The 23,956-nt window shown below is 54.0% G+C and overlaps 2 protein-coding genes across 6 annotated transcripts in view; one reads left to right on the forward strand and one right to left on the reverse strand.

The window, feature by feature from the left end:
* The window catches only part of CHLSN (cholesin), a 91,860-nt gene that overhangs the window by 5,914 nt on the left and 61,990 nt on the right, over window positions 1–23,956 (forward strand). Inside the window, exon 1 of one of the 5 annotated variants that reach the window (XM_074314040.1) lies at window positions 23,366–23,502. The exons of the other annotated variants lie outside the window; for them this stretch is intronic. Within the exon in view, the coding sequence (XP_074170141.1) occupies window positions 23,476–23,502 (27 nt within the window). The 5' untranslated portion in view covers window positions 23,366–23,475. Of the gene's footprint in view, window positions 1–23,365; window positions 23,503–23,956 lie in introns of those variants that run through there. 5 annotated transcript variants of the gene reach the window in all.
* Window positions 17,030–21,773, reverse strand: GPER1 (G protein-coupled estrogen receptor 1). Its single transcript, XM_019747465.2, has one exon. It carries the CDS (start codon window positions 21,771–21,773, stop codon window positions 20,694–20,696), a length of 1,080 nt encoding a protein of 359 aa, XP_019603024.2. The 3' UTR covers window positions 17,030–20,693.

The following is a 23,956-nucleotide window of genomic DNA, read 5'->3' on the forward strand; positions in this document are numbered from 1 at the left end:
GGGGCCTTCACATAGTGATACATGGGGCATGGCCTGGGAATCTGCATTTAAGAATCCACATCTAAAAACGTTCATCTCTAGCGTGACATAAATCCGCCACAAAATTATGATACACATTTAACTGTTTTATGTAACTACTGACTTCTGAGTGTTAAAATTTTTCTCTCTATTGAGCTGTTTTTTGTAATTCCTAGTATGCAGTTGATCAAAGCAGCATAAGATAGTACATTTTGACAAGTTATTCAACAAGAAGTCAAGTTTATTGGGCACACGTCACGTAATTCTCTGGCTGGTGGAGGAGTGTTAGCCACTGGTTGATTGACGCGGGGTTTGGTGTTGTTTTGTTCCTGTTTCTTGACTCAGGCTGTGAATGCTGAATGGTCTTAGTCACATAAACAGGTGAACGAGAATGGAAGTCCTCTTGTAGCAATGTTGCTTAATCCCTTCAACTCTGAGACCGTTATGTGATTGTGGGCATGTTACCAACATTTGTTTTGAGAGTGCTACCATTAAATACCAGCTTGCTCGGGTCCTTCAGTTCTTTTCAGAAGGAAGAATTGGAAGCCAGCCAACTTGGCCAAGGTGCGTGGCTAACCGTCACATTCGCTCACTTTTACATCAGTGTTTCAACCTGTGCCTTTGTTTAGTGCCCCGGGCAGTGTACCCTAAAAAGTCAGGTGCAAGGTGACATGTAACCTTCCCTCAGAGAATACGGAAGGGCCGTAGTGCCGAGGGACGGAGGCGAGGAGAGCAGGCCCGTCCTGAGCCATTTCTCAGGACAGTTTTCTGCACACGTGTGCGTGGCATCCGGGCCCTGGGAGTGGGCTCCCTGGGACCCCCGTGCGAGCACCTTGGGAGTCTTGCCGTCCCTCAGGGTAGGTGAACACGCCGGGACTCCATCCAGGTCGGCAGCTCTGCTGTGCGAGCTGGTGTGGACTAACCCGTCCATCTGGCCCCGGCAGGGCAGGGGCTCAGCTGTGCCTGGGGCCATCGCTCAGCTGCCACCACCAGGGTGTGGGGCAGCCAGTGGGCACCCAGGATCCTGACTTGCTGCAGGTACCCCTTTCCCTGCGTTCTCTTTGGCCAAGAACTCACAAGGTCTGGGGCCTCATTAGAGCACAGGCACCTTTGCTCCTGGTTTCCCCGGCCTCCACATCAGGAAGCCTGGCTGCTTTTAGCAGCCTCCCGAGTCTTGTGAATGCAGGCTGTCAGCAAACCCGCTTCCCCAGGCCGACTCCTGTTCTCCCATTCTCACCACCTGAGCCCCAGTTGTGGCTGTTCTTTTGGTTTCCAGATCCCAGATGGAGACCAGTTTCTTAGAGTTAATTGAGCTCCCGTTCAGTGGCCCAGCCCACCCCCATTCGTGCAGAACCTCAATTACACATGATTTTCTTGGGCCATTTCTGTTGACGTTTCCTGCTTGCTAGATTCCAGTTTCTTTGAAATGAACTTCATGTGATCACCGTGGTGGTTTGTATTTTGTCGTACAACTCCCAGCTTCCTTTTTTCAGTGAGCTCTGCTGGCTGACCACTGGCACGACCCACCACACAGTGTGGGTTTATGGTGATTATAGCACAAGTTAAAATTTCTGCCCAAGATTGGTAGTGATGTTTTTTATTTAAAGTGTGTCATTGTTTTCGTTATTGACACACGTTGATAAAAAGAAAGTTGGAAAACAAAAGAGAAAAGAAGCAAGCATTTTGGTATGTTTCTCTCCAGCGTCTTTTGATGCCTGCGTGTTTGTTTGGTTTCTAACTTGGGGATCCTGGTGGCATCAAGTGCACTTGTGTTTCGCTTCCCCGCCACAGGGTTGTTGAGGGTGAGAGGAGCAGGAGGGGCATTGAAGGGGCCCGCAGCCCAGGGCCCCGTGTGGGAGCCCCGACCGGCCAGCAGGGGGCGCAGCCCCGCCGCACAGAGCGTACCGGCAAGTCGGGGCTCCCAGGCATTTGGAGGATTTCCAGCTGTTGTCGCAGAGTTGGGGTCCGGGCTTGGGGGCTTGTGTCCCGAAGACCCCTGGTGGTCTTGCTGGGGGGCTGGTCTCTCAAGGCATGGAGACGACTCTTCCTGGAGAACATCCTGGTCTCTGCTAAGAAAAATATTTCTTCACTCCCTCTGGTTCTCACGGGAAATTATGGAGAAGAGGTGCCAGGCATTTTTGAAAGGACAGAATGTTGACCGCTGCACCTAAGTTTAAGCAGGGTGGGCCGACGAGGCCCGGGGAGCACATTCCTGTCACCGGGAGCGTGTGGAAAAGTACTGTGCTGTCTCGCCCACGACCCCCCTCCCCGTCCTGGAGAGACCTCTGGAATCCAGTGCGGAATGAAGACGCCTCTGTCCCCATTTGGGCCACTGTGTTGTCCTCCGGAAATGTCCGTCTGGGGAGGCCTGTGGGTCACTTCCCACAGCACAGGCGCCCTGAGCCTGTGCCAGGATGGCTGAAGTATCCACAAGTGATGACACTGCATGGCCCCCGGGGGCCATGTTAGAGTCCTGCCCCACACTCAGCGGGCAGGCCTGTCTGCTCACCTCTGTCCCAGCTCCCACCGTGCGCGGTTCTGGGGCCTTCGTCTGGAATGGCTGCAGCCATCTGAGCTGCGCCGCTCACTGTCACTGCCCAGCGCCCATTGCGCTGGCCATGAACCTGAGCTGAAGGAGCAGAGGGTGGTCAGTTTGTCCCGGGACAGCAGGAGCCCTGGTGACTTCCTCAGCGTCGTGGTCACCGCGTCTTAGGACCCTGCCCGTCCTGCAGGGAGGCCATTCACGGGGGGTGGGGGGAGGGTCTTGCTCTTCCCTCTAATGAGGGCGATGCCCTCACCTGTGCCTCCCCTTGTCACAGCTTCTTGAAACCTCCCGTGATCCTGCACTTGGGAGCTGGACAGAGCCGGCCTGGCTGTGTCTCCGGGCTCCTACCAGGATGAGCCTCCGCTTTGACGGGCATGCAAGGGTGACATTTGGGGTGACACGAGCCCAGAGGGGCTGCTCGCTCACGTGTGCATGGATGTTGGGGGCGGGAAGGGGTGTGTCTGCAGGTCTGTCTTTCCCCTCCCTCTGCTGTCACTGAGGGCATACTTGGAATTTCTGTGCTGTCCTAGACCCCGAGCCACATGAGGGGAGACAGTGTCAACACAGCTGTCACCCCAGAGCCAGTCAGTGTCCTCCTGCTGTGGAGGGCACCTAGGCTGAGCCCGCCTCTGCGGTTGTAAATGCCACCTCGCTGCCTGGAGGCGGGACGTGGGGGCCCGGGAGGGAGGGGGCTCGTTTGGCCATGGGATCAGCAGAACTGTCTCGGCATAAGAATCCCTTATATTTCCACTGCACGTTGCTGTGCACGGCCTCCTGAGACGCCAATGGGCCTAGGTGTGGGCACTGAGCTTCACAGAGGAGTCCTCCACCTGCAGTCACCTGAGACTGGCACTTGGGTGTCCTGTCTCTGGTTACCTTTCCGAGCGAGGGACCTGAAATGTCACCTGCCCAAGTCCCCTCTTGGAACTGGGCTGGCTCAGCCGGTGCTCGTCAACATTGCCAACCCCATGTAAGGAATATAGCTTCTCCTTTTTGGCACCTGCTCACACACTGTGCACGCCGACGATGTTGGGAGAAAGACCTCAGACGTGTTGACCAGACAGTCCTACATTAGGAAGGACAGTCTGGAGTGCACAGTGACAAGTACTTTTGGAAGGAGGGTAACCCTGTTTTTCTCTTGGAATACAGTGTGCTCTCGTAGCCGGTTGGGTGCCAAGTTCCCGCTGTAGTCTGAAGCGTCCCGAGTGTTTTCATGGGCTTTGCTGAACTGTGACCCGTGGGACAGCTGGGCTGAAGGAGGCCAGCGTTTTGCACCAGCATCCTCGGGGGCACGGAGGTTGTTTATGTGGAGAGGAAGCAAAGCTACTCCGTATGGACCATCTTTTCTCTTTCCTGTGTAACCTTGAAGATCCAGTAGGAATTACATGGGCATGAAGCCTGCAGCCCTTCATAAAACCATCCAGTGAGGCTGTGACCTTGGCGGCCTTGAGAATTTGCTCATGGCCAGAATACTTCCTACCAGTGGTATTTTGCCTCAAGAAATATTACTGGTCTGGCAGTGGATTTTTTGTCCTTAACCTAGTCGGGGTGGGGTTGCTAATCCCCAAACAGCTCCCTGGGAGGTGAAATGTTTTTCTTAGCAGAATTTCCCCTCTCCTATTGTTTTCGTTTTCTGCTCTGACTGCTGAGTGCTAGGTTGCCAATCCTTGAGATTATAAATTGATAGACTGTAGGGACTCACAGACTGAGTACATTGTACATATGAGAAATGGGAGGCCAGAGACCAGTGATTCCCCTTAGGTTCCAGCATTTACCCCTGGAAACAGTATCAGGTGTCTTTGCATCATGTGTCCCTGTTTCTCTTGGTGCACACCCAGAAAGGGAATGGCACTGGGAGGGTCTGCACGGGAGAGTCTGACACAGAATAACGGGCCCCAGTTGACTTCCCCCGTGTTCACTTCCTCACTTTACACCCAGCGGGGCTGCCGTCTTCTAGTTCTGCTAATCTGATGAGTGAAGAGCAGAATTTGTTTTAATTTATAATTTCCAGTTCACTAGTGAAACTGAGACCCTTTTCAATTATTTATTGTCATTTGTCTTTCACCCATGAGTTTCCTCATTAGATCTTTTGCCTATTTTCCTGTTGAATTGATTGCCTTTTTTTAAACAAAGATTTTTTTGGGTATATATTACACTTACACATACTTTTAATTTGTTATCTTTCGAAGTTACTATTTTTCATAGGAGCTTTTTTTATAGGTGAGTTTTAAAATTCAGTTTAGGTTTTTTAAAATTGAGGTATAATTGACATAAACCATTCGTTTCAGGTATAGCGCAGCGTGATGATGCGATACTGATGTTACACGACGCTTTCCTTGTGTGTGTGGGGGGCTGGTTTTTCCTTCAGAAGCCCTTCCCTCTTCCACAATTAATTATAAACCTGTTTTCATGTCTATTTTCTCTAAATTTTGTAGTTTTGATTTTTATATTTTGTTTTTTAACCTAATTGAAATTTACAGTTGTGTTTTCTGTGACATAGGAATCTGACTTTATTTTATTTTCTAAGAGAAAGCTACAGTTGTCTCATATCATTTAGTGAATATTCTACCCTTTTAAAAAATTTTTAATCTTTCTCTAAATTTTCTTGGGTTTGCATTCTATTCTACTAATTGATTTATTCTTCTATCTTTTTGTCCAGTGCTTGAGAATTATACTTTGGTGAGGTAATATAGCCCATGATGCAGAATTCAGAGGAACCAAAGGACACCCGTGAGCTGGCAGGTGCCGCAGCCCCCGCTCACACTTCCCGGTGTCAAATTGCCTCAGGACAGGATGGCCCCACAGCCTTCCATTTATGTGGGCTCCAGCTTCTGTGTACCCCTCACTTTGGGTCTGGAGATTCCTTACTCTTTTGTCAGCTCTGTGAGGCTTTATGGAAATTGTTGTTCTTTATGTTTTGGCCAGTCGTGTTTTTGGTCACCATCCCTCTCTGCCCTCATCAGAGTGTTGGCCTAAATCAAATCAGGGGCTGGTAAATTACCTCTGTCAGGGGCCAGCTAGGAAACACCTCAGGCTCTGTGGGCCACATGGTCACCTTCACACTGCCCAGTGCTGGTGGGAGCGGCCACATATGAGGTGGGCTCAGAGCGTTTCAGTATACTGTCACCATGTCTCAGCGTTCGCGTGGAGGGCCTGGTCAGAACTGTGCCGTTGGGGTACTCACTTTGATTTTTTCTTAAAGAATATTTATTTTACAAACGATTGTAGCTACATAGTGATTTGCAAACACATTATAGGGGGGTCCCGTGTGCCCTTTGCCTGGTGCCCCCATTGATAGTGGACTGTGGTATCAAAACCAGGAAATGGGCCCTGGGCCCCCAGGCCTCACTGAAATTTCACTAGTTTTACCTGCATTTGTGTGTGTGTTTCTGTGCAGTCTCATCACAGGTGTGGGTTTCTATAACCACCAGATTCAAGATACAAAATATTGTCAGCACACATTCCCCTCATGCCACCCTTTATGGTTATTCACCCATTGAAGGAAGGATGTTTCCAGAGCTTTACTTTTACAAGTAAAGCTGCTGTGAAGCTATACTTTCCTTTCTTTGGGGAAAAGGCCCAGGAGTCTTGCTCGGTAGTTCAGTACGTGTGTGTTTAGTTTGTTGAGAAACTGCCAAAGTGTTTTCCAGAATGGCCATCCCATTTTACCTTCTACGGTCGCACAAGAGACGCAGCCTCCCTGCGTCCTCAGCAGCATTCGGTGTATCACTCTTGTATTGTTGTCATCACAGTGCCCCCATTTGGAAGAGGACAGCCAAAACTGTCCCAGCAGCCAGGAGGGGCAAGTTGGAGCTCTGCCCTCCCAGGCTTTGCTGATCCTACATGCACTGGTTTTATCAACTCTACAAACTGCCGGTGGGCTGGTAGTGGGGGTTTTCCTGGCTTCGTGGTGGGGCCATCCTATCACGGCCCTTTTGTGCTGCCTGTGTGTGTCTCCAGGCGCTTTTTGGGGTGGCTGTCCTAGCCACGTCCCTGGGTGTCCTTCACAGGTAAGGGTGGAGGCGGGGATCATGGGCACACAGTCTCTTGGTAGGCCGGCTGCAAGCATGTGCTCCCCGTCTCTGCGTGAGTTTTCTCAGCTCACTCATTAAATCTGAAGAACTCTGGAAAAGTTGGAAGCCAAGCAGCTTTCCCACTGCCATGGAGACCCAGCAGTCCTCACTGGGGCCAAAGAGCACAGATCCCCCTCTCCCCACCCCAGCTGTCCTCATGCCGACATCTAAGGCTTTAACTGATGCTGTGGTCAGCCCGGGAAGCTGTCGGTGAGCTTTGCTTCCTTGCGGTCAGCAGAAAATAACTCAGCAAAATGCAGTTTAAAAAAAGCAATGTTTATTATTTTTTCCTGAGTTATACATGACCAATGTCAGAGAGAGAGAGAGAGAGATCAGAAAAACAGAAGAAACCAGAACGACTAATTCTACCACCCTGAGGTCACACTGGAGTTAATATTTTGGAGTGTATCCTCAGTATTTTTACAATCTATGCAGTTCCTCTTCCACTCAGGAGAGTACCCACAGCAGCCCTGGGCACTACAGTGCTTTCTTGTTTTCAAGTATGACACAGAGAGAAAGATAGCTCGTGGTGGTTTCAATTTCAGTCCCTTTGAACACTACCATGCAAGGTCATTTTCCGCATACATTAACGACTATTTGTCTCCTGAGTGGATCTCTGTTTCAGTGGCTGTTTTTTTCTTCTTCTTGGCTTTAGAAGGAGAGCTCATGTTGTCGGTCTTGAAATTGCTGGTCATGGACATTTTAAAGCTGATGGGAAGTTTTGCCCAGAGGTGCCAAGCACTTATTTGTGGTATGTGCATGCCCATCCAGTGGTTTTGCCTGGTGCTGCCCTGTCTTCTCTTCATCTGCACGGCTGAGTGGTTCCGTCCAGGAACTGGTGCCTGTGAGTACACAGAACAGGGCGGCAGGGTGCTTCCTGCCCTGCCCTTTCTTCTGCCCAGGTCCTGGCTGCTCGAGGGAGCCTCTGGATTTATTGTTCTCAGTGAAGGGAGTGGACACCGCATCTATTTAAGGAAGCTTATTTCATTATCATGTTCACTAACATTTATCAGGAGTATTAGTCACTGACTCACAGACGACGTATGTAAGAAAGTTCTCCAGTCTGGGGTCTAAAACGCCAGAACGGACAGACCAAGCCGAATATTTGTTCAGTCGTCTCCAGGTTATTTTGTGATGCCATGAGAAGATTTCCCAGGATGGAGGCTTCACAGCTGGGAAAACAGTTACCGCTTTGAAGCCGGTTTTCCCAGGCACAGAGCTCACGTCTCCCGCTGTTCGCAGTGTAAACAGTGTCTAGTTTAACTGGCCAGTCTTGTGGTCAGTTTCAGTGGTACAGGATGGCCTTTGTCCGTCCACGCTGACCATCCCCTCGCGACGCTGTGCTGGTGAGGCCAGTGCACATCTCAGTACCACTGTGACGGCAGGGCTGATGGGACGCGCACGCAGGCACCACGCACATGGCCGAGGCCATCGGCTTCTCCATGCTCATTGCCTCCCATTGGCTCACAGATAACATCCTCACAGGCTGAGAGTAAGCGTGGGGCTGAGGTCCTGGCCCACCCCCATCCCTCAGGTTTGGTCTGAATAATGCTGCCTCCTCGCAGAGCCTCTGTTGGCCCCCCAGTCCTGCGCGTTCTTCAGGACTCAGCACAGCTGCCACCTACAGCCAGGCACGTTGAGCCCCTGGGCCCCATCCTGGAGACCACTGTGACCGGGCCCCACCTGGCAAGGACTGCAGTGTGTGACTGTGGAATGTGGCAGGTGCCCAGCACAGGGCTCCATGTGCAAGATGGGCTTGGCAAATGTTTTGGGAATGAACCAAAAAGTGTGACCTAAGACTGAGGTTTACAGATGTGACACAGAGGTCCCAAAACCCAGTGCCTTAGGGTAGAAATTTATTTCACAGTCCAGAGTGAGTGGCATGGCTGGGGCAGCTGATTTCATGGCTTGTTTGGGGACCTGCGCTCCTTTCAGTTCATGTGCCCCCACCCCGGGTTCTGTCCCTGGCTGTGTGGTCAGAGGGCGCCCTCCCCTGTGCATGTGTTTGTTCTGGGGCAGGGGACAGACAGCTTTATCCTGAAGGAGAGGACCCGGAAGGTGCAGACATGCCCTCGCCCCTGCCTGCCGTCCTCCCCTTACTGTCTGCCCATGTGGCTGCAGGTGAGGCTTGGGACTGTCATCTCCACCAGGCAGCCAAGAGCCCGATCAAAACTTCTGGGCTCTGTTCCTGAGAGCAGGAAGGGGAGAGCAAGCACAGGGGACATGTCTTTGTCACGGAGCTCAATTGGCCCACTTTCCAGGTCAGAGAGGAGGGCTTGTGTGTCAGAAGGGCTGGGGGCGGTGCTTTAGGTCAGCTTCCGGGGTCATGCAGGCTGGGATCAGACAGCAGCTGGTGGGTCGTGACCTCGGACACACGCTTCTCTCTGAGGCTGTCTGTGCAGATAACACGAGTTTGTCACATAGGGTGGCCATAGCACGCCACATGATGTATTAAAGTGGTTCACGTGGGGCCTATCTGAGTAACTGCCTAGTGAGTGACAGCTGTGGTACTTTGTGGTTTTAGAACCAGTAATATATGTAAACATACGTCCTCTTGGGAAAGTGCTATTAACGTTTGTGTGGGCCGCACAGAAACTGATTTGAGTGAATGTCTACGTTTGTTGAAAGTTAGCAATTTTATGAACTGTTCTTCTGTTTACATACCGTGTTTCCCTGAAAATAAGACCTGACCGGAAGATAAGGCATAGCATGATTTTTCAGGGTGACATCCCCTGAATATAAGCCCTAATGTGTCTTTTGGAGCAAAAATTAATATGACTTGGTCTTATTTTCAGGGAAACACAGTAGATATTATAAAAACCAGTAGATTCTTAGTAGCATTCTGGCTGTGGAGTCAGAACCCCACAGAAGCCTCCTGCGCTCCCCCACCCACGAGCTCTGTGACCTGGGGCAGGTGACACTTCTATGCTCTAGGGTCACATCTGTGAAGTGGAGGTGCTCACAGACCCATCTCGGGTGCCAGGAAGGGCACAGGAAACCATACTCATGACAGACGGGCACTCGGCAAGTGTCGCTGTGGTTTGTTTTTGATTAATAAGTGACAGTGTGCCCTGAAGTCCCAAAGTCCTGGATGTCATCCCAGGAGCCGAGCTTCTCGTAGCTTCGTCGGCAGATGTCTGCGATACAGTTCAGCTTAGGGAGTGGAACACGAGGGGTGATTTGTGTGGTGACAGCCTGCTCAGTCAAGGTATTCCATGGTGACCGTGTCCTGGGTGCTGAAATGTCATTCCAAGGCTGGGTAGTTGGGCTTTTGCCTTAAATAGACATCGTGACTTCTGTTGTTCCATGGGCAGGGCTCAGGCCGTGGTTTTTCAGAAATAGTGGCTTTTGCTCTCATACTTTCTCCTGAAAGAAACCTTCAGCCCAGTGGATGGCACTCGTATCCTGGCCCATTGTGCACGCTTACTTTTGCCTCGCAGGCTGAAATGTTGTTGCCCCAAATGACTGGCATCCTGTCCGTTGTGAGCAGAGTTGGTGCCGTGGCCCCTGTGTGGTGGTAGATGGTCTGAGTGAGGGCACCGCGCCATTCCTGGGGACCCGCCACGGGGCTTTCAGCAGCCACTTCAGTGCCTCTGCCAACAGCGTGTAGTATTGTCACCCCTTTCTGTATGGGGGTGTCTGTCTGCCTCACCAGACTGAGTGGGCCGAGCGCTTCCAGAGAGTAGGCTCGGGGGCTCAGGTCAGTCAAGATGTGGAAGACACGTGGGAAGTGTGTGCGAGCATGTGAGTGTGAGCACGTGTGTGAATATGCGTGCATGTGTGTGGGCATGCATGTGTACATATGTGTGCACGTGTGTGTGTTCGCGTGTCTGCGTGTGTTCCCGCCCTGCTGGAGCGGCCTGGCCTTGGCGGCGTCCCCAGGCACGAGTCTGGTTCTGCCCCATCGCGGTGAGCGTGGCTCCTGGCCCGGAGCCTGGCTGTGTGTCCTGCCGGCCAGGGCACTGCCAACACCAGTGTGCTCGCCGTCTAGGTCCAGCCCTGGCCAGGGCGAGAATCAGGTTTTGCTAAGCAGCTCTGTGTCCCCGGGTGTCTGCTGGTGCCGGCTGGACACTGGAGCCGCCAGCGCTCTCGTCCCGTTCTCCCTTGTGACAGGGTTGCCGCCAGCATGTCTGAAGAGGGAGCATGAATCTGTGCCGAGGGTGGAGGCTGGAGGCTGAAGAGTTCCTGCGCGTCTAAACTGAGTTTCTCATAGTTGGTACTGTGTGAGCCTGTCCTCCTCGCGCCTTCACGCCCTCCTCAGCCGCTCTGCCGCAGCCCCCACGCTGTCACGTTGTCACCTAAGCCATCTGAGAAGCTGTCTAAGGTTTACAAGCTTACGGAACAGACTAGATTCAGGAAAAACAAGTACAGAGCACCATGCTTTGCAAACAGGCATGGCGTGCTCGTGGAGGGTGGGGCACTACTGGAGTCACAGGTGGCGGTGATGAAGCCAGGAGCCCTGCAACTGTGCCCTTGGGGACTGAATGACCAGAGTGGTGGGGCTGGGGCCACTGGCAGCGAGGGAGCCCGGGGTGGACCTCGCCTCTGGACTTGGCTCAGCTCCATCGCAAAGAGAAGGGAATTCATCTCCTGTGGGCAGGTCCTTTCCTCAGGATAAATCACTTGTGGAAAGTTCTGTCTTATTTTTTTCTCAGTTTGCTTCTATTCGTTCCTGGCAGATTAAACTGTACTTAAGACTTTTTAAGGCAAAACTGTATGCTTCTGGGGTGTAAGGGAAGCAGGAAGTCAAAATGTGTCCAGGTGTGTGTGAGTGATGAACTAAGCTACGCTTGATGGGGCAGCTGGATGAGGAGGGGCCCCATCCTTGAGAGACCGTCCATGGAAGGGTCCCCGTGGGACTGTGGGATCATAGCAGAACCTGGGTGGCCACAAGGGGGGAGTGGGGAGCCCAGCTCCCAACCATGACCCCGTCCCACAGGTGCCATTCTGAGGGACTTAGGAAATGCTTCTTCCTGGATTGAGCTCGAGTACTTGGGGTCGGGGTGGCACAGGTGGCTTCAGGACAGGGGCTGGTTACCCCACCTGGAGGCTGTGTGGGGAGCTGCCTGCTTCCAACCTCCCTGCGCGGTTACTGGCGGCATTCAGTCAGTCCTCACGGGCTGTTGCACTGAGGCCTCTCCTTAGGGGTTCACAGTATGGCCCTGGCTCCATCAGCGTGGTGGTGGGGGGGGCACAAAAGCGGCTTTGTGACCAGTCTCGGGAGTGTTTCCCCACACTTGGCTGCACTCGGGGTTGGAAGCGTGTCACTAGATCCACCACACAGCACAGGCGTGGATGTAAGATGTGGGCTCTCTGGGCTCCGTCCACAGCCTAGCGTTTCCTCAGAAGTGTTCGTAGCAGCTGACAGCCCAGCAGCGGCGAGAGACTCTGCGGTACGCCTGTTTCCTGAGAGCACTTGGACTTGTGGGGCTCCCTGAGGAAACTCACCCGTGTGTGCAGGCAGCGTCGTGCCCTGGCTCCTGTCGTTGGCGTCTGTGCGCTGAGAGGCAGTGCTGTTCACTGCAGCTGGAGCTGCCCTGGCCCGCGGCGCAGGCTCAGGGCTCGGCTGTCTGTGCACTCCCTGTCCCGGCGGTGTCCTGTGTCGACACTCAGAGCCACTGCCACTCGCTGCGACACCTTAGCCGCAGCACAGACTCCCGCCTGCCCTCCAGACCTAGAGCCCTCACACAGTCCGCTGGAGCTGGAATGTCTGACTGTGGACTCCAAACCCCTCTGTCCAGAACCCAAGCCCTTGCTCCCACGGGGATGATGGCAGCATCACTGCTGCGGTGGCTCAGGCAAAAGCCTGGTTGATTCTTTTTTCTTTATTGTGTCAAATACACGCAATGTGACGTTAACCACTGGAGCCATTTTAAAGTGTGTACCTCAGGGGCCTTAAGTCCATTCACGCTGTGGTGCAGCCGTCACCACCGTCCATCTCCAGAACTTTCATCTTCCCAGATTGACTCTGTCCCCAGGAAACACTCCTCCCCTCCCCCAGCCCCTGGCACCACTGTCTCCTTCCTGTCCCTGCGATGTGACTCCTAGGCACCTCACAGAAGTGGGATCACACAGTGTGTCCTTTCTTCCTGGTGTTTATCCTTGGCTCCCCTTTCTCTCACATCCCCTGGGACCCAGGCCGTGAGGGGAAACCACACCTGGAATTGGCCTGCGTCTCAGCACTTGGCTCCCATCCTGGTCCAGCCCTAACTTGAGTCACCTGGCGGCTCTGCTTCCTCCTCCCTCAAGTTTATTCTCAGTGCCGCCCGCGGGCACTCAGTCAGCCTTGGGATGGAAGTCACTTCCTGTCCCACAGGTGTCCCACTCACGACTCTCCCTCCAGTGGCTCCTCCTGGTTTCCTAGCGACAATTACAGTGGAGATTCAGACTGTCACTTGCCCCTTTTTATTTCTCTCCTGCAGCTGTTCTTCCTTAAGTCGAGGAAACTCCTCTGTTCCTAGTTTTCTGAGTTTTTGTCCTGAATCGAGGTTGAGTTTTGTCAGATGCTTTTCCCGATCCCTTGTTCCGATCGTGATTTTTTCTCTTCAGCCGCCACAGTGCATGATACGGATTCATACTCGAACGTAGACCCAGCCTCGCCTCCCTGGAATAAACCCCACATGGTCAGGGTGTGTAATGATTTTTATCTGAGCTGCATTCTCTTTGTCAGTATTTTGTTGAAGATTTTTGCATCTAGTTTCATGAGGGATGTTGGCCTGTAGTTTTCTCTTTTTTGTGTTGTTTTTGTCTGGTTTCAAATCAGGGCATTTAGTGGTAATTCTTCTTTAACTGTTTGGTAGAATTTGCCAGTGAAACCTCTGGGGCTGGAGATTTCAGGACTTTTTAAATTATGAATTTGATTTCCTTAATAGTTATAATGCTATTCAAAGTATCTGTTTCCTATGAGTTGTGTGTTGTGAAGTTTGTGCTTTCTGAGGACTTGGTGTATTTCCTACGTTTCTTTTTATAGTTTTATGTTCCATGCAGATATTTTCAGCTTTGACTTTTGTTTCCTTACATGTGATGAGCACAGCTGGTTTTTTTTTTTTTTTTTTTTTTTTTTTTTTAATATTTTATTGTTGTAGGGGGAACAGGACTTTATTGGGGAACAGTGTGTACTTCTAGGACTTTTTTCCAAGTCAAGTTGTTGTCCTGTCAGTCTTAGTTGTGGAGGGCGCAGCTCAACTCCAGGTCCAGTTGCCGTTACTAGTTACAGGGGGCGCTGCCCACCATCCCTTGCGGGAGTCGAGGAATTAAACTGGCAACCTTGTGGTTGAGAGCCCACTGGCCCATGTGGGAATCGAACCTGCAGCCTGCGTAGTTAGGAGCATGGAGCTCTAACCGCCTGAGCCACCGGGCCGGCCCACAGCTGGTTGTTTTAAGGTCTACGTTTTATATTCCAGCATGAAGTCTGTGAGTTTGCTTGTGCATCTGCTGTGTTTGCGGTTTTATTCACGTAGCTGCTGTTTTCGCTGCTTACCAGGCTGACTTTCACTGCTTCCTGGTCACTGCCTTTGAAAGTTATTTAGGGGCGTTTCCGAGGCCTGGGATGGCTGTGGCGTCTCCAGGAAGTCTATATTGGCTCCTGCCAGGTTTCTGGGGTGCAGCTAATGAGGACCAGCTCACATCTTGTCCAAGGCTCATGGGCACCCCACAACGCCCCATAAACTGTTTTCTTTTTGCCCCCGTCACAGGCAGCCCTTTGTTCCTGAGCACCACGGGCGTCTGTTTGCTAGTCTGCTATAAGTGTGGGTGTGCGTCTGTGTGTGTGCACATGCACACGTGGACTCGGAGGGTCGGGGTGAAGGTGATGGGGGCTCAGGCCACCTGGACGTCAGGTGGCAGCCCTAGGTGCAGCTCTGTGTGCTTTAGCTCAGGGTGGGCAGGCAGCATGGATAAATGCCCTGAGGACATCAGTGGCACTGGCATTCAATCACTTACCTCCCATTTCGAGCTCCTTCCAGAAATCGGTCTGAGAGTTCCCCCATCCTTTCTGATTTTCTATGCTCTTACAGTGTTGAGCTTTATGGTGTCACTTGATCTGGCCATTTCTGCTGTTGTCAGGGATGGGCAGCTTGGGATCCAGGGACCTGAGTGGCTTCCTAACGGATTTGGCGATTGCCCTGAAACCAGGTCTTCCAGTTCAGCGAACGCCTAGCTGCCCTGGGAGAAGGGGTTCTGGATTGTGACTTTGAGGGCCAGAAAGAACCTTGCGTGTTGTACTCCACCGGCCCACCGGCCATTGTTTCTTGGAAAGAAGAAGATGAAACTAAGCACCCGAGACAGTGGCCTGTGGGCATTTTCTTCGTTTCTGGGCATTTACATTCTTGAGTTAGCAAAGAAAAGGCCGTATTGTTTGCTAAAGACAGAACGTTCTGAGCAGGGCCCTGTCTGGGGGGTGATGTCTTCCTTGTGTGGGAGCAGTTTATTGTGACTTCCTTGGAGCAGTTTATTGTGATTTCCTCAGAGACCCCTGTCGTCAGTGCCATGGGGACGGCAGAGGGACACGGGACAGCCCACCAGGGGCAGGAAGTAGACCACACAGCAGTAGCTGTCCAGGCCAGGCCGGGAGGTACTTGGTGTGAAAGGTTATTCCTCCTCCGTCAGTGGGTGTTCCTGTTGAGAAGCAGCGGTGCCCTGGGGGGAACGGGCATGTTGCCTTTTCTAATAATAAGGGGACTCTTGCCAGGACTCCCTATGGCTGATTTCTTGTGATAAGTTTTAGACTGAGATCACCCCTCTATGAAGGCTTAGAATTACACTCAAGTTTGGTGCACTTTTGTATTGTGTTCCATTGGCTTTTAAAACCTTTGTTCCCAGGCGAGCTCCCCCACCCTCTGGACAATGGCAGAAATCAGATCAACTCAGAGCAGCTGCCGTTTTTCTGGGCGTGACAGCTAAGGCTGCAGGCGTGTGCACAGGCTCATGCCGCTGAGTTTTCTGTGTGTTGGCTCGGGGACCATCCGTCGTGGGACGCCCCAAGCCTTTCACAGGGCTCTCCCCGGCCTTATGTCCCTGGAAGCTGGTGATGTGTCTGTCTCAATGTGTCTGGAGCCACGCCCGGTGTCGAAGGGCCCACCCAGCTCTGATGGACAGGGTGCCCCACCCCTCTGGGAACCGCCCCCCTGCTGGCTTGCTGACCATCTGGGCTGCAGCTGCCCTTCCAGGGGCTGTGGGAGGTGCCTGTGGGCCAGGTAGGTTAAGGCACCCAAACGGCTTTGAACTGGAGGCTGTGGGTGCACAGAAGCTGGGACATGGTGGGCGGTTGACAGATGACAGATGACACCGCCTCCCTCCCCCCTTTCTTCCTCTGCTTCTGCTGAGCTGGCTAGCTGACTCCCCACCTGCCCAAACTGGGAAGGCAAGGAGTTAATTAAATCTGCAAACAGCCCCAGTGCTGCCTCAGGAAGGCGCCCACTGGGAAGGCGCACTCACTCGGCAGGTATTTCTCAGTTGATCAGTCAGTTCAAGAAGCGAAAGGTTTCCTTCCCTAGTCTCAGCCAGTAACCACAGAAGGGAAGATGTAGCCGCGACCTCAGCGGTCCCAATGTCTCACCCACCTGAGCGGAGGGCTGGGGACGTCTGTGCGTCTGCTGCTTGCAGCTGACCAACATGTTTCATCACCTTCGAGTCTCTAATGTTTTCCGGGAAGTACTTTATCCCAAACATAAACTAAATAGAGATAAAGTGACACAGGAATGGCTCGAACAATAAAGCCTGTTTTCTGGGTGGTGAGCACACTGCCCAGTGAGCATGTCCTGGAACAGGACAGAGCCAGCAGGGTGGCGGTGCACCCACTTCTGTCCTGCACGGGGCCTTCTGCCTGCGTCCCCCTGATGTGCACCCACTTCTGTCCTGCACGGGGCCTTCTGCCTGCGTCCCCCTGATGCCGACAGCTGGCGAGTGGTGAGGTGGGCTCACCCAACACCCAGTAGGCGGCTGTGCAGGTCTCCTCAGGCTGACAAAAGTCCCAATGGCTGGAGCTGGCCTTTGTGGCTTTATGAGCCTCCAGGGCACGATTTAGGGAATTCAGCTATAATTTTCATGGAAGTTCTTTTCCTCTATTTTCAAGTGAAAAGCATATCACAAGACACCCCAGATCATTAGTTCCTACTGTGGAAAAGAAAAGAAAGCTTGAATTTCTGGACAGTAAGTAAAAAGGGAAAACTTTGATTAGAAGGCTTCCAATAACTGTTGGAAGGTGGCTTCTGGGCCTCCAGCCGGCTCAGATCGCTCCATTTTCAGGGGGCGTGGCTGCTGGTGACCTGCAGGCGGAGGGGAGGGCCACCGGGGTGGGAAGGAGCAAGTGAGCCTGTCACACAGTGGCACCTACTTCAGAGGGACTGTTTTGCATGCAAGTAAGGGAGACCAACTAGGAAGAAATGTGCCTGAGTGATTTCTTTTGAAACAACAGCTTTATTGAGATATAACTTACCATAGATTCCTCCTTTTTAAGTGTGTGCTTCAGTGCTCTTTAGTACATTCCCAGCTGTAGAACCACCAGTATCTAATGTTAGAGTGTCTTCACCCCACACACCCTGCCGCTGCAGCAGTCACTCCCCATTCTCTCTCCTGGCCCCTGGGAGCCACGCGTGGGCTGCTTCCTGTCGCTGTGGGTCTGTCTGTGGGGGCATCTCGTCGACGTGGATCCGCACACTGGTCCTCCCGTGTTGGCTTCTTCTCTGAGCATGTGTGGCGTGTGTCAGTGTGCCAGTCCTTATGGCTGAGCCACACTCCATCTTCCTGTGTGACGAGCCGTGTTTCCCACAACCTCAGCGCCATTCCCAGTCTCCGGAGCAGAGCGGTGACATGGCTCAAGTACTCGCCTGGAGTGTTTTCCCTGGCAGGCCACCCTGTGTCAGATCACACAGTCCTGTCCGTTCAGTGGTACATCTCTGATCCGTCCCTTGATCGGGAACACTCCTGCCCTTCTTTGTCTCTTATGACGTTGACATCTGGTTGAACCCCATCTCCCTGTCCCCATTCAGGATTTTGCCATGAAGATGTGGGCACATGGTGCCCTCCTCGTGGGGCTCAGTCCAGAGCGGTCCCCTCTCTGGGCTGTGGTTACTGTTTCCCCTGCATGAAAGCAGGTGGAGGGACCCCAGGCTCTGCAGTGTCTGCTCCTCGTCGCTCCCGGGGTGGCCTCAGGGACAGTTGCAGAAGGACAGCCCCACACCAGCTCCCCCGTCACTCTGCCACGGCCAGCACCCTCTCTCTCATTCGTTCGTTCATTCCTGTACATTATCTATTGTGTTATGTTTATTTCATTGTTTATTTACACCTATTTGTATTGGAATGGACTCAGGGATTCTTGTTTTACAGCAGTTTATAATTATTTACTCTTCCCAATTATCTTACTGCTCAAATTGTCCTAGATTTGGCCAGTGGGGACCCATCAGGGGAGTCCTTGTGTCTTTCGCATGGGACCCTGTCATTTTCTTGATGCTTTTCTTACTTGGATTTAAACGGATGCCTGCTGTTCCCCACTCCCACGGGGCCTCCCACCAGCCCTCTTCCACATTCGCACCTCACATCTGCACGGTGAGGGCACCGGCGGCACAATCCATGTGAAGCAGTTCAGAGGCACCTCGCCCACCGCACACAAAACAGCCGACGGGAAGGTCTGTGTGAGGTCTGTCCCCGCCCGCCCTCTAAGAGCAAGGTCTGTACACAGGCCAGCTTTTGAGGTCCAAACGCTTCCTCTCCTCTCCGAGTGGGGACACATGGTCTGGGAAGGGGGGGGCCATGGCCTCCCCATAATCAAGAGTGAGTTATTAAGCATGAGGGAGAGGACGGAATCCCATTTGGTGCTCACTCCAGTATGTAGTCTCTACGTGGTTTGCTTTCGCCTGTCAGAGCCAGGGTTTGCCGAGGGCCGTGGAGGAAAGGACCTGGGCTTTGCAGCTGGAGACGGCACCTTCCTGGCCAGGTCACTGCCATTTAAGGTTCCCAGCAGCTGTAGACTCTTAGGGCAATGTGGACTCTGGGCTGGCTTATTGGAGCCTCCAAGACGAGGCCTTGTTCTCTAATACATTGTCTGTCTCCCAACCCTCCCGTGAGAGTTAATCATTATGGCCTCTGATCTCTGCATCTTCTCAGAGCGTCTCCATCACCACTTTTCCAGCTGGGATCAGAGTGGTGACCCCCTTGCATGTAGTTAGGTGCTTGGGGCTGGAGCTCCAGTCTGTACCCACGTTCTGTGACAGAGTGGTCAGCACTGACCTCCACAGGGGACTTAGGAGCCAGCACTCACGGTGTAAGATAGCTCCGTCGGGGTGCCCCAGCAGTGCTTGGGCACAGCCAGCTGCTCTGATAGGGCCCTGTGCTGCCGGGCAGAATGCAATCGGGGGGCCGGGAGAGGATGAGGGGAGGCGTCTGAGGCCCTCTCCCGTCGTTCAGAAAACCAGGGCTGTACGCGGGGCCTTGGTGCCGTGTGAAGACTGGTGGCTGATGGAGGGTCCACGCGGCCGAGGGAAGGCTGTCGTCCTGGGGACTGGCTCGGGCTCCGCCACACCTCACGCTCACCTCGGAGAGGGAGGTGTTCTTGCCCCCCCGTGGCTCCCCACAGCCCTGGACCTGGGGGTGCGGGCCATCCTGGCAGAGGCCTGTCAGCGCTCTGCTCCTGTACTTGGACGTGGGATGTGTGTGTCGCAAGTGAGTCTGAGGGACGTGAACCTCTGGGGATGGCACTTGTGCAGTTTGGGGAATGCAGATGCTTGCAGGGGACAAATCCTTTCCTGGAGATTTGCACACAGAAAGAACTGTTAAAATGGAAAGTGGCCCATTCCGGTGGGGCCCCGCCCGTGGCAGGACCCTCGAGGCCTCGCTCAGGGCAGAGCCTGCTCCAGCTGCGCTTCAGGGGAGGTGGCCCTGAGCCGTGCAGGTGAGGCGGAGGGGTGGGGGCCCCAGCCTGCGGCTGTGTCAGTGCTTTGAGCCACTGCAGGACACCATGGCTCATGCTGACAACCGGAGCCTTCTAGAAAAGCGACGACATGTGATCCGTTTGCAGCAGGAGTTCTCTTGGTGCCGGAGGACTGTGCCACAGAGGTCAGGCACCCTGGAGGTGGCAGGTTGCGTCCAGGTGACTGGATTTACATGTTGGCCTCCTAAGAGTTCTGTTAGTGAGCGAGGCTTGCTGGGCTACGGGACATTTCTCCTTTGTGAGGAAGGTGCGATTCTGCTGCCTTGGCCCCACTCCAAGAGTCTTGTCCCCATTAGGGAACTGCTTAGAGCATCTGGAAGAACTGGCATGGCTGTATTTGACTAAGGCTGAACATTGCCAGCAATCATTAGCTGTTCCTTCTTTGCGTTTTAGTCGTCACTGTTCCCACTGTTATTTCATGGAGGCCAACTGGCCTGCCTCTCGGCCTCACGCCACACTAACGGGGGACAGAGACGGTTGGAAACAAACACAGCGTCTTGGCCGGCATCTCGGAGCAGGCAGTTGGCCTGTCCCTGGAGAAGAGCCTTCACGGCTCAGGCAGCCCGAACGTCCAGGTGTGACTCACCAGTTGTGGCCAGGTGCTGTCCTGAGAGGTGACGGGTGCTCGGCGTGCAGAGGAGTGCGTCCTTGCCTCTGTAACTCACGGTGCGCTTGTGGCGTGCTGGGCCGGTTGTGACCACAGCCCTGGGAGTGAGCCACAAGGTCCCGTTCACCTCACGGGAGCGTATCCTGTCTCCAGACTCCGTTTCTCCCCAGGATGGTAGGTCTCCCTTGAAGCTACGATACTCCATCCAGAGTGGCCCTTGCTTTTTGCTTTGTTGGCCAACATCAGAACCGTCTTCTGCTGTGAGACAGTCTGTGCAGAGAGGGCTGGAGTTGCAAGCTGGTCCCCGGCCCCTCCCGGTCCCTCTGTGACCTGCAGTCGTGAGCGTGGGTGGATGGCCACAGCTCTGTGTAGGAGCAGTGGGGATCCAGGTGGCTGGTGGGGGTGCCTGACAGCTCTGAGTGTGACCGCAGTGCCCGGGAGAGGCCCCAGCAGTGCTGTGGCTGGGCCTGTGTCCCCAGCGCCCAGGGCCACTGCTGTGAGTCTCTGCGGGTGCAGCTCAGGCATCTACACCGCCCCGCTGAACTTCACTTCTGACTGCTCGGTGCTGTCGGGGACCACTGCCTTCAGGGCAGTGTGGCAGAAGCGATTCAGAGCCGACATGTTTGTCTTCTGCTCAAGGTACAGTCGCAGTTTGTCCCTGAAGGTCTCCCCAAGAAAGCTGTAGATGAGGGGGTTCAGGCAGCTGTTGGAGAAGGCCGCCAGGTTGACGATGTGGCCAGTTAGGGGGTAGGCGTGCCGGAAGGACTGCTGGCAGGGCGCGGCCCCCGGCTGCGTGCGCTGCAGGAGGTGCACGCTGATGAGGACGTTCTCGGGCAGCCAGCAGATGAAGAAGACGAGCACCACCGCCACGATCATGCGCAGGGCTTTCTGCCTCCGCGGGCGCAGGCGGTGGTGCCGGTGGGCCTGGACCAGCACCCGCACGGTGAGCGAGTAGCAGAGGCCGATGATGGCGAACGGGAGCACGAAGCCCAGGGTGACCTCCAGCCACTGGACCTCCTTGACGTCCGCGAAGCAGAAGCACACGTCCCCGCCGTGCTGCAGGTGCACGGCCGTGAACGGCACCAGGGTGACCGACAGCGAGGCCATCCAGATGAGGCCGCAGCTGAGCCTGGCGTGGCGCTTGGTGCGCATTGGGCCGCAGCGCAGGGCCCTGGCCAGGGCCAGGTAGCGGTCGAAGCTCATCCACGTGAGGAAGAAGACACTGCTGTACATGTTGACCTGCAGGAAGAGCGACATGAAGGTGCAGAGCGCGGCCATGTCGTAGTAGCGCTCGTGCAGGTTGAACACCTCGATGAGCGAGTCGGCCACCAGCGTGAGGTCGGCGGCCGCCAGGTTCACGAAGTACAGGTCGGGCACCGTCATCTTGTCCCGGAAGCTGATGTTGACGACCAGGATCAGCACGTTGCCCACGAAGCCGATGGGGAAGAGGAAGATGGTGTAGACGCAGGACAGGAAGAGCCCGACCGCGTACTGCTGCTGCTCCGAGAGCCCGGACGTCTGGTTCGCCAGGGTGGCGCCGCGCAGCGCCTGGCACAGCTCCAGGGCTGCGGGGCTGCCATTGCAGGCGCCGGCACTCGGCTCCATGCCGAAGACGGGTGCCACGGAGTCACGGCCACGTCTCCACGGCGGGCGGCATCAGGGCTTGCCGCGAGGCTCCCAGCAACCCCTTCTGGACAGACAACACGCCTGTCTTTAGAAGGAAGGGTGCTGCTGCCCTCTGAGGGGGTCTGGGCACCTGTGAAAGCAGCCGGCGCCAGCAGCCCCTGCCAGTCTGGGTTTGCTTTGCGTGAAGCTGAGCCCAGGCTGAGGTCCCCGGTGTCCGCGCTGCCAGCCGCTTCTGCCTGCGGGGCACCTGGGAGGGCAGAGGGAGAGGGTTAGTCCGCAGTGTGGGTTTGCAGGGCTGTCCGCCGAGGGCAGCCGGAGGCGTATCGTCTTGGCAGCAGTGGTCACTGAGCTGGGGCACAAGAATGAAGTGCAGGAAGCGCCCGTCTCCTCCCGCCGGCCCCCAGAGCCGCCGCGTCTAAATGGGGACCGGCCGGTGAGTCATCCTCACACTGATGGACGCCTTGTCGTTTTCCAATAGTCGAATAGCAGCCTTCTGAAGTAATGTGGGGGCGGGTTTGGAAGTCCCAGGAAAACTACTGTCTGTCCGGAGAGAAGATAAAATTTATTCCCGCAGCTGTTGGAAAGAGAAATACAGGAAGGGAAAAACCCAGCTTTTCTGAAAGACGGTGGATTCAGAGCTCTGTGGAAATTGGAGCAGAATCTGTTCTCTTACAATAAAAATGATAAAAGAAACCTAGCTCTTCTGCTAATCCTAGCACTAAGTTTGGATGCCAAAAAGGAAAGTTTTATTCATACTATGGAATTGAACGAGTGAAAAATGGGAATCGCTTCAGGAAATAATACTGAGGTTTTATTCCGTGTTGTGACTTGTGACGACTTACTGTAAAACCTACCGTATTTTTGTGATGCTGTTTGTCTCCGGGAAACCTTCCGACTTGCTTCCGCCAGGGCCAGCGCCGGCTGCTCACCTGCAGTGTGGGCTCCCAGGCCTGGGCTGTGTCAGCCAGCTGCCTGCTCATTCTCTGTGGCTCTGCCAGGGCCTGTGGTCAGTGCCTGTGGTATTTGGGTCATCTTAGCTGGGGAGGGGGTGCTTCTGGCACCAGGACACCCTGCAGTAACCCCAGGGAGGGGTGCAGCCCGATGGCAGCAGGCCCAGGTCGAGAACCCGCAGTGAACTGACCGGTCACTTTAAAATGGACTTGAATTGGTTTACTTCTGCATCTTTGTGTTACCCAGTGAGAGCATCAGGAATCATTTTTAAAGTGTTACTGAGGCCCGAGTAGGCATTTGTTGAGCTATCGCTTGAAAGTACTGCTTCAGCAAAAAAGGAGAAATGACAGAGATTAATCACAGCCCTGGTGTCAGTTATTTGAAGTGTGGTGTATCCACGGCTTTGCTGGCGTGGACAAGCTGGATTCCACTGGCACCCTGTTTAATGCCTCTGTGCTTCATTGCTTAGCAAAAACTGCTCAGACTCTGTTGTGGTCTTTAAATGTGGAAATTCTGGAAGGCTTTGGACTGCATTTTAGAGAAAAGCTGAAAGGGGAGTAGAACCTGCCACAGACCCCTGTCGCTCCCTGGAGTTGCTAAGACAGACCGCGTGGGAAACCGCAACCGAGCCCTTCCCTGCGTTTCTGCTCGTTGGAGACTCCGCTCCTTGACAAACGCTGTCAATGGTCTAACTCAGTATTAAATCTACTGCTGACAGCGTCCTCAGAAAATGGACCCAGAATGTGTAAGCAGCAAGGTGAGTGTTGAGCAGTTTCATATTGGTTTGTTTCAGATTTCCACTGCTCGTCCAGATCCTGAGAAATGGCACATTTCTGACAGAGGGAGGAGGCCTGCGTGTCTGTAAAGGAATGTGAATCCACCTGTGACTTCCTGGGTTGGCAGTGACTGAAGGGCTGTGCTGTAAAGCAGAGTGGGGTCATCTCAGGTCCTTGCTTGAACAAAAGATGACAGAATACTGGACAACAGTTTCTTTGGCGTGCGCTGGGAACGGAGCGCAGGTGCAGAGCCTGCCCTTCTCCAGGCACACAGATACTCAGGGCAAAGCCTGGGTTGTCCCGCGTGGGGCGTGGCTCTGCCTGGCATCTGGGAAGCCTGGCGCCCCTCTCCCCAGGGGGTGCCCAGTCTCCCCACACCTGCATCCGCCCTCCATCTGGGTGCCCACCCACGGCGGAGCCCGGGACAGACCCACC

This window comes from Rhinolophus sinicus, linkage group LG10 (genome assembly GCF_036562045.2).
Source record: "Rhinolophus sinicus isolate RSC01 linkage group LG10, ASM3656204v1, whole genome shotgun sequence".
NCBI classification, from domain to species: Eukaryota; Metazoa; Chordata; class Mammalia; order Chiroptera; family Rhinolophidae; genus Rhinolophus; species Rhinolophus sinicus.

Excerpts from the sequence above, each read along its gene's own strand:
- GPER1 (XM_019747465.2), bottom strand. The coding sequence starts at position 21,773 with ATGGAGCCGAGTGCCGGCGCCTGCAATGGCAGCCCCGCAGCCCTGGAG.